Source organism: Sinohyriopsis cumingii, chromosome 12 (assembly GCF_028554795.1).
Source record: "Sinohyriopsis cumingii isolate HCF-2022 chromosome 12, ASM2855479v2, whole genome shotgun sequence".
NCBI lineage: Eukaryota > Metazoa > Mollusca > Bivalvia > Unionida > Unionidae > Sinohyriopsis > Sinohyriopsis cumingii.
The window spans coordinates 40,040,338-40,053,566 of NC_142972.1; the positions used below are offsets into that span (position 1 = coordinate 40,040,338).

Below are 13,229 nucleotides of genomic sequence, written 5' to 3' on the forward strand. Positions count from 1 at the left end.
CTTCGTCACTGTGATGTCTATTGCTGGTCCCTTCACTATAAAATCTTTTTACAAGTCCCTTTTTCACTATACATATTATTTAATGATCCCTTTTAAGCTCTAATTTCAACTAATACATTGCTTGTTTACCTCTAACCCAATTTAAAAACATAAGTTCACTGGAAAAAATGAATAGACGTTTCAAATAAATGTTGGTGAAAAATGTGTAAAGACCTAACTTTTTATTTGAAGACATGTTGCTGCGAAAAAGCTTTTGTGTAATATGTATACATGAAAACGAGATGGTATGTGATTAAGTCCATAAATATCAGCTAATTCCAGATGTGTGTGTGTGTGTGTGTGTGTGTGTGTGTGTGTGTATATATATATATATATATATATATATATATATATATATATATATATATATATATATATATATATATATATATATATGTATGTATGTGCGTATGTATGTATGTATGTATGTATGTATGTATGTATGTGTTTCTAAATGGTACCGATAATCTTAAAGTCAGTAAGAAAATTTGCAGAGTTTTGATAGTGACATGAATCGTATTATAAACACAATGCATCCAGATGCTTGAGGTGAAAGTCTACAGGGTAATTGTTGTGATGGACCAAAACTTATACACATCCCCCATTTCCATAAATATTTTCCTTTTCTTGGTGAGAATGTATTTACATTTTTACCAATAAATGTCTAATGTTTGCAGTGCTGTTACTTCCATAAATTGCCAGTTTCCTCTTTGAAACTAATCTGCTTGGCAATAAAACTTCTCTTCCAAGTTCTGTTTAACAAATGGCGTATAGAGAAATGAACGCGGCAAATATTTCTGCTTATACTGTGCTGAATAGACAACGCTTTTTATATGCATACGACGTGGAACACAATTTGTTTGATACCAGGCCACCAAAGTGCAGTATCATGAATAACGATAGCGCGATAAATATCATGTCACGTGTAACTAACAAGTCTATTCAAAGCCCGATCGCTAGAGTAATACAGACACATCGCCAATTAATTTTGAAGGAATGACAAGAAAGATAAAATATCATCCTTCTGTTTGAATATTTGAGCTGTAATGTCTGAACATCGTGATCCAAACATCTGTTGGAGGTTCTCGCATGGATTGCTGTAGCCATTTTATTAAAAGGTGAGTGTTTGAAATGTTAGCTTGTTTATTTTTTCTCCCTCACTAATCTCAGTATTCGTGTTTAACTTTGCAATTGCGCAGATTTGTCCTGACGTAACGAAACTTGTTGCTGTTTGCCATCCATATTCCTCATGTATAATTATTAAAAATTTGTTTCACACATAATGACTTGAAATCATTACTTCACATATTAAAAAAAGGCGACTGTCTTTGAAGATAATCGTACTTTGGTCAGCAATTTATTTCCCTATAGTAATGTAATCTCGTAACAAATTGTTTTCATACTTTTTGTAATCAAACCTTGCTGGAAAAAGAATTGTTAATAATATTGTTAGGACAAGTTTCTAAACTTGCAAGAACTGGTATTGTCAACGCTCTAGACGAATAGTCATTGCTTGGTACCGCCTATTCATCTCTTTGTTCGTGAACAGGCTGTGTAAAGCGCAACTCCGCCTAGACCATTAGGAATCGATGATTAAAATGTATGTGGGTGTGTGATATGGATTTTTAACGTAGACAATTTTTCAGTCATGTCGCTACGATGTCTGCAGTGTGGCAGTTGAAAGTGATGTCTAGCACTGGGGCATCATGCCGCAGACATGAAGCATGATGCACCACCCAGTCACATTATCATGACACCAGTCTGACCAGTCCTAACCTAACCTCTTAATGCTGAGCGCCTAGCGAGGCAGCTGTTTGTACCATCTTTTTATAAGTCTTTGGTATCAGTGGGTCAGGGTTCGAACCCGCGACCTCCCGCATCCGAGGCGGACGCTCTAACTACTAGGCCACCGGAGCGGTGATCAAAATGTGTTAAGTGTAGGCCAAGTGTATATGCTTTCCACGTTCTTAGAAATTTAACTGGTCACATCAGTTTCTCAAAGGGCGCTAGTTTTAGTAATATGATCTATATAAGTCTTTTAGTGGTGTTTTAACTATTTCATTGCCTTTTTCCAACAACTGCGTTATCTTTAAGATGTTTCTATACTTTTATTTCAGGTTTACTCGTAGCAAACATTTATAATTCTGACAATATTGTGTATGTTCACATCACTATTCAGGTGACTTATTTTCCATGTTTTCTCGCATCTTTATCAAAATGCATGTATCCTCAGCAGAGTAAAAAACATTTTTTTTTGCTTTGTAGAACTTAATTTGCGCAGTGAGGGTTACGCATCTTAAACATATGAAATAATCGGTCTCCCCCCACCCTCTATGTTTTTCCAAACTTAAATGCCTTTATAAAATGAAACGCTCTCACTTAGTGCCCCTCTCACATGAGATTGAGTAAAAGAGTTCAAGCTTGTGAATGTTGCAATATAATTGATAATACTGGAAATTACGATTCTAAATATCCATATTTTCTATTCGTCTGTATACGCAGAATATCTTGTAATAAATGGATAGTTGTTTGTAGTAGATGGTATATATGTAATTAATTTTTTGCAGGTACATTTTTTACCAAAAAATTGAATGTACCTTCTATTAAATGTCCTATGTTTGTACGAGGGGTCATTTAAATTTATGAAACATTACCTAATTAATAAATACATGCAGACCTTTGTTAGGTTGCTCCCGATGTGACTAAAATGCATATATATATAGTGACCTATCAGAAATACCGTTGCATTTCATCTCAAGGAGAGTTATTGTCAGACACGAACAATTTTTTTTCTCACTTCATTAATACGAAAGCTATAATATAATTGTCGGAACGAAAGGTCAACAGAACATCTCTTATTGGCGTCCCTCAGGTCTACGTTATGTTAGAGATTTTGACTTTATTCAAATTGGCCTCTTCCAGATACTGATGAAGCAATTTACTTATTTATCTTTATTTATGCACATTTTGTATGCGTATTAAACCAAAGATTGTGAGATTTTCCTCCTAGTGCTCCCACTACAAATGGATTGTTTGGAATTTCCAGTTTTCTAAACTTACTCTCCAAGGGCACTGTACCTTGTTACTTTTTTATCGTACGTGTGACATTAGGATTCACTGATACCATTATATATTAATGAAGTTTCAGGTTCCTCTTCTTGGCAACAACTCATTCTTTCCTAGTCTCATCTTTTCTTCCCCAAGAGTATTCAAAGCTTATCAGTCCTCTTCCCCAATGCTCTTGTGAACATACAACATGATCATACCATGTCTTGGATGCAGTGAACCACTGATGTAGAGTGGCTTTCGAATATTGCTATCTATTTCTTCGGATTCTGTGTTTTTGTATAATCTTCGAAGCCAGCTGATAATGGAGATTTCCATGGTATCGAAGGCTGCAGCTGTTATGTCGTTTTAGATTCTAGTTCAGTATTTTCTTCATCGACCGAACGTACGTTTTTCCATTTGTCATTAGCACCTCTTTATGTTTCACGCCTTTTGCCTAGAAAGTAATTGTTATATGTGTTTTGTATATTTGATTTAATTTATATTTGATTTGAAATAATTGTTTGTTTGTTAGTTTTAAATTTTTTTTTATTCCATTACATGTTATAGTAATGTAATTTTATTTACTGGAATTTGACATTTTACCAGAAGTTAATTTGACCTAACTGTTATTTCGTAAACACCTAATATTAGAACTTTCTATCTTAATGCTGACCTAGTTTCTGACCTTGATACAGAATTAGTAAAAGTTGAAGTAAACAACTTGTTAAAACTTCTTTTATATTCATTCTTAGTGTGGATTTATAGGGTGGAATCGAGGATGTACTGGGTGTACGTGACTTTACACATGTGAATAGCCTCTATTTCGAAATTCTGATTTTACCGGAATTGCGCAGTAATGTATTTAATAGTGATGTATTGAGAAATAATTTTAGTTGGGCTTTTAAACACTTTTCGACGTCAAGGTGGTGTTTTTCTTTTGTGACCAGTTGGAGTTAAATTTTAATTTTTCTTCAAATTTTATTTGGATTTTCTAAGAGATTAATTCTTTTTCCTTGGAAAATTTAAGTGCTCATACAGAATTCTTGGACGAAGGCATTTATTGCAATTTTATTTGGAATTCAAACACCGGAATATTATTTTCTGTGGATCAAAAAAAAAAACTGTAGACACATCAGTACTATACTGGTTACAGTATACGTCATCGCCTTCCATTTTGGATTTTCGTTGGGACTCGAACTCTAATTCATTAGAACATTTTATTAGTAGGACTTCTAATTTTTAATTATTGGATTATTCTCGGATTATTTTTTAATTTGATTCTTAAAACCGTAAGTTTTTCTCTTTATTTTCGCCTTGTTTTCTAGGGTAATAAATTATTTGTTAAATTTTACAAAGCTTGTTGTCTTCTCTTTTTTCTTGCTACTGTTTATAAGAGCCTAAACACGTAACAATATGTATCGTTTTGTTCTCGTATGGTTGTTTTTGTCTGATTTAGTATGATTATAAAAAGAAGCGTTTTTTCGTTTCTTCAGTCCATTTATTATTATTATTATTATTATTATTATTATTATTGCAGAAATGGAATTGAAACTCTAGGATGTTTCGAGCTGGCATTCTGCCCTGTATTGTTGCTATTGGAGTTCGCTCCGTAACTGTAGATGTAAGTATTGTTATAGTTACCAAAATATACTTTCATACTTAATTATTCTGCACAATTGTATGAATCTGTTCAAGAGCTTCTTGATGACTCCATTTTTGAAACAATTTAGCGTGCCGTATTTCAACAAAAATGTTTGGGAACTATACAAGGCAATACAGATTTTACACAAAAAGTGTGGAGTTTGGAGATGACGTAAACAGGACGTTTAGAATTATAATATAAAAGAAAAACTTGAAGTATATGCATATTGAGACAAGACCCATTTAAATTTTAAAGATTAGAAAAGGAAACAAAGCCACAGCATATTACACTATATTACATAGAAAATTTCTCAAAATAACGGAAGCTACAAATATTCGACGCATGTTTTACGCTCGATAGGGATGAAATGAATGTGTGTACAATATTCTATTGGCAACGTAAATAATACAAACAAACTGTTGATCGATTGGGCATAATTTATATATTATAACTCAATTTGATCTTTGGTATTTTACGGTACAACGACACAAGTAAGTAATGTAGTGTCAAGGCAATTAGAATGAAGTTCCTTGCCCAAAGGGCACGCCAATTTAGCCGACTGAGGCTGATTCGATGGTAGGATTCGAACATATGCCCCTTCGGTCACGAACCCGGCATGTAAACCGCTATGCCACCTCTCCTCATTTGAGGCTTTGACACATTCATAAGAGGTCTCAATCCGTGAGTTAGCTTTTTAAACCTGATGATTCCATTTCAAGAAGTTTTGCAATTTTCCTTGAAAACGAACATACATGTACAAAATTGAGCTTTCATACATAAAAAATTTCTTTACTACAATCCTAACTGACCAGAAAAATACATGATAAATAAGTGCCCACTTTTGGCAAAACACGATTATTGAAATTTATCTCAGGTGCGATACATTATTTCATTTAAGGCAAATCTAATGTATGTAATACTTGTGCTATTTTCTCTATTTTACAGACCAAAAAAGCAGACAGTATAATCTTGACTTTTGTCGGCGTCCCTATCAAGCAGCTTCATCAGTATAAGAATTAATAGTTTTTGCTTTAATAAAGCGCTCTATAGTTTATTCAGTTTGCTTCAGACACATTGGTAATTACGGGGTCTGAAGGGCGACTAACTTTACAAATATTCGAAAATTAATCTCTTCAGAAATCTATGTGGTCTCAACAAGTTTTAAACATGGAAGTAGAATCCCTGAATTGGTTCAGATTTTCAAACTTATTAGTTACTGTGGGAACTGAAATCCTCCATGAACTGCTTAAGTTTAATATTCAGACATGTAGTTTCAGTGAATATCATAATTTGTGGTTCGAGAAAGTCAATTTGCATTGTCGATCTGATGGTTTGAAGGTGCTGTGGAGCTCATTTGAACAGCATCATAAAACATTAGATGCTTTAAGTCAGCAGAGTCTTCAGTCGCTCCTTTCCAAATGGAAAGGCAGATGCGGGAACAATATTATGCAAATACGACAGCAACTCTCAGTTTTAAAAACATGGGAAGATGACATACACGATTTTATGATTAAACACGCAGCCCAGGATGTTACTCTGAATAAATGGTTAAGTGAATTACAAAGCCTTGCTACCTCGAATAATTTCCTGCTAACATTAATAAAAACTTGGACTCAGGCTTATGTCGGCCTTTGCCAAGCGGATCAACTCAATCTCTTCCATCTCATACACCAGCACCATGAAAGGACAAACCACACTACGTCAGATTTTCTGAACAAACTTAAATTTTGCTTGATGCAGGAGCCAGGGGAGCTTCATAAGGAATTACAAATATTTCAACAGGAAGAAGCGAATTCCATGTGTGAATTGAAATCAAAATTAAATGACTTTCTTACATCATGGCTACCAAAGATTGATGAACATCTGGATGCATGGAAGACATCCATTTTGAGCAGTCCACATCAGCAGGTTTTACAAACTTTATTGACAGATGTTAAGAATGGTCTACCGAGAGTACACCAAATATGTAAGACAGGACTTCGAGACACATGTAATAACTGGCACATTAAACTAGGAACGAAGTTGACTGAATGGGACAATCAGTTGCAGCAAGTCAATGCATCCACCAGTAATGCACAGGTTCTTGCAAAAAAATGGAACGATGATCTTCGAGCTTTCCCTACTGCATCTGATCAACAGACAAGGGATTTTTTTGACTCAAAAAAATCCTATTTACAAACCCTGAAATCACAAAAGATTATTAGGGCCCCGCAATGGTCATTGCTGTATCCGACTGATGGTTTCATTGATCTGCGAAAATTCGATATAACGCTTTTGTCTACTCTGCACAGAAATATTTTTCCAGTTTGTCCTCCAGAGTTGGGCTGGCATACAGAAATATCGGAGACAGACCATTCAACGGGGGCTGACTTGATGAGATTGAAAAAATTCAGAAATGATTACATTGGTCACATTTCTAATCCCACTTTGACAAATTCTGTGTTTGAAAAGTTGTGGGAATGTCTGGAAGGCAGTTTTAACAGACTTTCAAAAGCTCTAGGGCACGAATTCCAAGAGACGATGAATCAGAAAGCAACTGAACTCAAAACCTGCTCCTTTGATTCCCGTGAAGAAATTAAATTTCAACTTGAGCTCATTAATTGGTACAAATGTGACATGTTAGACATTGAGAAATTGACAGTTGAAAAGATGGAAAAATGCCTCGGCCTTGTCCACATGGTAGGTGAGAAAATTCAAACGATGTATCAACAACAAGCCATCAACTCATCTGAGATGCAGGGTTTAAAGACCCAGATGAAGCATATGATGAAAGGTATAGCTTCTTTTTCAATGTGGAAATAATACCACCTCCAATCTTCTAAATTTGTTTCAAACACTGATGATTCATCTCTATTTCTGAATTAAAATGTAGTTTGCAAAATGTTTATTGAACAATTACGTTGAGGTCTGCAGTTTTTGTCTGAACTAAACCTTTTAAAAATTGTTTAGATATACATATGTTGCTTTATAACGTTAATTGAAATCGAATGATGGTGTCAAACTACTATCAAAGCAAATGTGTACGTAATAAAATGAACCCCTTTCGATTCACAAGTCATTGGTTCAATTTCAAAATTCAGTTTAATTTTACAAATATTAAAACAACAAATATAAGAGAGTTCAGTCGTTGTAAGGACGAATACTATGCATGGTTCCGAAATAAACATAACAAATAAATAAAATTAAAAAAAATAAAAAATTTATGCAAAATTCGTAAACGAATGAAATCCATTATACGCAGTGTCATTAAAAGGGCATAAATTGTTTTGTGCACGAAAAGAAAATAGTGTACAATAGCTCATTAGTTGCTAAAATTATATATTTGTGTAATATTTATTTGAATATTAACACCACAAATTAACTCTTTCCAGTGCAAATGTTTGACTCAAGCGATTAAATCTTATTTTCCTTTCGAAGGATAAAGCATTATTAATTGATTGATTTTGACTTTTTTGCATACTAAACTTGCACTTAATGATATGAAGATAAATATGAAAGAGTACATGCAATTGTATATGGTAATTTATTATATGCGTGAGCCCAATTTACTGTTAATATATATTTCTTTATTTCTCATGATTTCACTGGAGAATTATTAAACCGATTCGCTAGTGAAGTTTTGATTTCATGAAGCTTGTCATACACGACATTGTTTTTTGTAAATTCTTTAAATATGGGTCTTGTTTGTTTATGAGCGCCATACGCATCAAAAGTTGAGAACCAGTAGTATGGCATCACAAAGCACGGGGTTGTACTTTATACCCCTATAAGTTATTTTCTCATTCTGCCTATTTCAGTTAGCGTCATATAATGAGTCAAAAAGTGGACAAGGAGTGATACTAATTCACAAGTTTCTATGAACACACTTATTTACTGTCTTCACTCTGGATATGCATGATATTCATAATTATTAACCATACTTGCTATCCATTTATCCATGATTGCACTGAATATCCTATGAAATTACCTAACTTCATGTATCAACGTCTAAGTCTCGGAAATAATCATCACTTCTGTATAGTATAAAAATGACTGGCAGCGCTTTTTAGTAGCCAAATAAGCTGGTATACATTTAAAGAAGAAGGTTTCCTGCCTAAACGAATAATAGTGAATTACATTAAGTGTACATGGCTTATGTTTTGTTTATAATCTCTGTGTTTACCAAGTGGTTATTGATAGTTTGCACTGAAGTAGTTAGAAGTCATCTAATATAATCAGGTAGTTTCTCTAACTCGTCAATCATTTATTACCTGTAAGTACATGCTGATTTATATTTATTATCTTTGCCTGTCTCATATTTTATAGTGTTCCCACTTGAAATTTGTAATAACACTATATTAATCCTCTCACTGCATCGCTGTTTCATTTGAAAAGGGATAAAAGGAATAAAGATGAAGATGGACAGCTCTGCAACATATGCGTCAAGTAAGTGTGGAATGTTATAAAGTTTCATAAGACTATATAAATTTTACATGTAGACAACGTGCCATATATTTTTAATTTTCCATGATGAAGTATGATCAATAAAGACATTGGAAGATTGCTGCTTACGCAGATGTCCAAGTCCCACAAAATCTTGTCACTTTGAACTTCAGCGCCAGACAGAAGAGAGCAAGATGAAACGAAGTCGTGTTTACAACTGAACTTTATATATGATTGCTCCATATTTATCATATTTGTCGGGGGAGATTAAATGATATATACTTTTCGAAAACAAATTAATGGTCCAGTAAACGTTTATATTCAAATAACCTCTAAAATATTCATTTTTATTTCAATTATATCTGGTCATAACGCAATAACACTTTATTTAGCTAAAATAACCAAACAAGCCTTTCTTTTGAGTTGTAAAAAAATCAACAAAAATTCTAGGAATGAAATTTGCTGGTAAGGAATTAAAAGGAAGTACATTTAATAACAGCACATATTTGGATGAATTACACAATATTATATCACTTAACAAGAAAATGTGAACACGACCCCATTTACTGTACCAAGACTTGATACATAACCCTTATTTTGCGGAATGATTGTGCACTAAATGTTTACGTCCCTTACTGCGATTTACAGTCGGTCTTTTTGGAACATACCAGTGGAGCTTTATTATTTTATTTGTACGAACATTTTTATATCTATCATCAACGACTTGCACATCGTTTCTCCACAGAGTTGCTGCATACAGTTTAATTAATGCACTTAAAGTTTGCTTGTTTATCTCGTTTTGTAAAAATAATTATCTATTTATACACTTTCAGCACAGATTCATTTATAGGAGCAATTTCCTAGGATTGACCCTACTCATAAATGCACAGGTCGCTGCAGTGAGGATCCATTCAAATACAAACACAAACTGGAATGGTCCTCCAGTAGTATTATCGCAATCTGCATCTTAGATATTGTAGTTGAATATGATGAACGCATTCTAAACCACATGATTTTACTAATTTTAATTCGATCGTCACACACGATTATATGCGCGATGGGGCACTACAAATAGTTATAATGCTAGCCTGTAAGATGTTTTTGCGTAGCAAATATCAGCAAGCGTAAAACTATGTAAATGTTTATAAGATTTTTGAAATTCGTAATTTTCAAAAATACAATTGCTACACAGTTTGGTCGCGTAAACGTCAAAACGTTGCCAATTCCAGCTTTGTGTGTACGGTGTTATATGTAGCTGTTCATGCACGAGTTTCATTATAAAAAGATCAAACCATTTACCAGGATCGTGTCAAGATGTTTTACAAGGACACCGATTCACTTCGTATACATGTCACCACTAACGATATTCATTCGGATATGGCATCGAACATACTTGTAAACGAATTTGACACAAGTGATTATCCAAAACACCTTTTGCTGTTTAGTAACACAAACATAATGGTTTATGGCAAGTTGAAGGATGACTGCGGAAAAGCTAATCGAGGAATATGTGGGACTGCGTCCTAAAATGTACTCTATCGTGGTCGGACTGCAGACCAATAAAAACACCAAAAAATGGTGAAAGGAGTTCCCCGGGGTCCTGTAGCGAAGGATCGCAAACACAATATGTATGTGGAATGTTTTGCGTGGATACACGAATTCACACACAAACAGTATATTAGATCCGGTCAAAGAAATTTCGTATAGGTGTGCATCGTGGCACCAAGGCGAGCCAGATGGTAGCGCGTTGTCTCTCCTGGAACCTCAATCCGGTCTGAGAATGTAAATGCATATATGACCCATACAGGGTCGGTGGCACGATTCTTACTCCACCGTTTTATTCAGATACTGGACGAGACTGTTTCCGAGTGAAACTAATACATATGGTTGTGCAAATGATTTATGCGTAATGATGACAGTCTTCTACAGAATCTTTTCAGCAGGTTATGATCCAATCGCGCTTGTGATTTCATTATTTAATGCTTGTGTGACTGAAGAAAGTCGTGTTATCTACTCGCGTGTTTACTCTAGAGTCCTAGCACTCTGGATTGCGAAGAATCTGAGTCCGAGACTTCATTAAAAATTCTTTGTGTTGAAGTCACGAACAACATCTATATCGGAACGGTTATCATTTGATGCTTGGTGCACGAGATTATGTCGGTAACATGCATTATCGACACGATTTATAGGTTCCTCTCCAGAAATTTGATATTTGTTAGAGTCAAGTCGAATATCAAGCCTCGTATCAGACCCACATTAATGATGATGTGCTTTTCACCAGGGTATTTGCTTCATGGCGTTCCGGGTGGCTTTTCTAATGTATCAGCGATATTTCCGATGGTGATTTTAATTAAGTAAACGTAATCTTCTTTGCTCCACATCAAACACATGTTTCAGTGAATGCAGCTCTTCGATGGCGTTTTGGAATCCGCATTCGGATTGGCAGTTTTCAATTGTTTTCATGGCAAACATCTACCCAACAATTGCAGCGTACCGAGATTTACAGATGTATAATCATGTTGACCGTACATATCAGAATCCGTTATCATTCATGAAGCAGGCTCGAAACATTGACACAGGTCATAAGATTTCCCCAAATGACTTCACCGGGTTGTATAAAAATGTATTACTTTTTGTTGGAACACCTGGACCTGCTGAAGCAGTCCGTAGTCAACATGCACTTTCATGCACGTGCTATTTTGTCTGCTGCCAACACTTTATCCAACTACAGATGCATTGTTATGATACTCTCATGAGATGCTTGTTGGTAGATGTAGTCGAATGAGGGTAATGGATGTGCCTGCAGAAAACTGTCACGAGGTTTCTTACTAGCAATTGAACCAGTCACATCTTCAACTAATAATAATGTCTTATCGCGACGTTAAGGTTGACCTTAGCCCAAAACAGCTTCAGAAAACGAGTGAAATAGGAAACAACTGCGGGTGACATTGAGGCTGTGTCCAACACAATTAAGTGCAAATGGCTCCTTGCGCATGACCAGAATTTAACTTAATTAGCATAATGCAGCTAAACAAAACAGCATATGGGTAACATTAAAATTATCCACGTAAGAGGTGATACAACTGCAAAAATCAGGTTGCAAAAGTAGATGTGTTAGGGGAAGCGGGAACTCCGTCCAGGATGACTCTGAAATAAGCAATCGGGGGAATAATCCTTATAGTGTCTCCGTTGGCAAATAAAAAAGGGTCTTCAATTTCCCGGGACAACTTCCAAAAAACCGTCAAGCAAATGTCTCGACTACCCCGCACGACTCGCAAAAGGCCAAGTCACTAAATAATTTTGACTTACTCGCGATGGTATAGTCTGTTACGCGTTTATGAGGTGTCTTTGTGAGGAAGGATTTTGCATCATTGATCTCACGTACAAAGTAAACCGTCATAGTTAGCATTAATTCATCAACATGACTCATTGGGTTGCCTAGATGGTAACAGATCGACATCTGTTATATTTTGATTTGTTCAGGCACCCACCACAACTTGGAATTGTTGATTGTTTAACTCAAGACAGAAAAAGTCTTCTACCTTTGTCAATTCTGTCGTTACAAACTTAGCTGGATGGGCGAATATGCAGACATCTTATTTAAACATTCCGTGTACTTGAGCACCAACACTACGCGTCATTGCTGAGTTTACCTTTTCACTTAGAATATACATTTAATAGTATCAAAAAATGCCTATAATATACATTTATGAACGTTAGTCAGCTCGAAGCGGCGCTTATATGGATAGGATAATGTGATGTGATGTGATTTGGATTTTTAACGTAGCTTTAACAATGTTTCAGTCATATCGCTACGATGTCTGCAATGTGGCAGTTTATAGTGATGTCTAGCACTGGGGCATCATGCCGCAGACATGTAGCATGATGTCCCACCCAGTAACATTATCCTGACACCTGTCCGACCTGTCCTAACACTAACCTCTTAATGCTGAGCGCCAAGCGAGGCAGCGGTTAGTACCGTTTTTGTAAGTCTTTGGCATGACTCGGCCGGGGATCGAACCCACGACCTCCCGCATCCGAGGCGGACGCTCTAACCACTAGGCCACCGGAGGGGTTG

General features: G+C 35.5%; 1 protein-coding gene across 1 annotated transcript in view; it reads left to right on the forward strand.

Moving 5' to 3' along the window:
- Positions 1–1,021: 1,021 nt before the first annotated feature.
- Positions 1,022–13,229, forward strand: part of LOC149786303 (uncharacterized) — a 31,404-nt gene continuing 19,196 nt past the window's right edge. The window contains exons 1-4 of the mRNA XM_089976692.1: positions 1,022–1,157; positions 4,625–4,708; positions 5,675–7,502; positions 9,104–9,154. Coding sequence (XP_089832818.1) covers positions 5,873–7,502; positions 9,104–9,154 — 1,681 coding nt within the window. The 5' untranslated portion in view covers positions 1,022–1,157; positions 4,625–4,708; positions 5,675–5,872. The remainder of the gene's footprint in view (positions 1,158–4,624; positions 4,709–5,674; positions 7,503–9,103; positions 9,155–13,229) is intronic.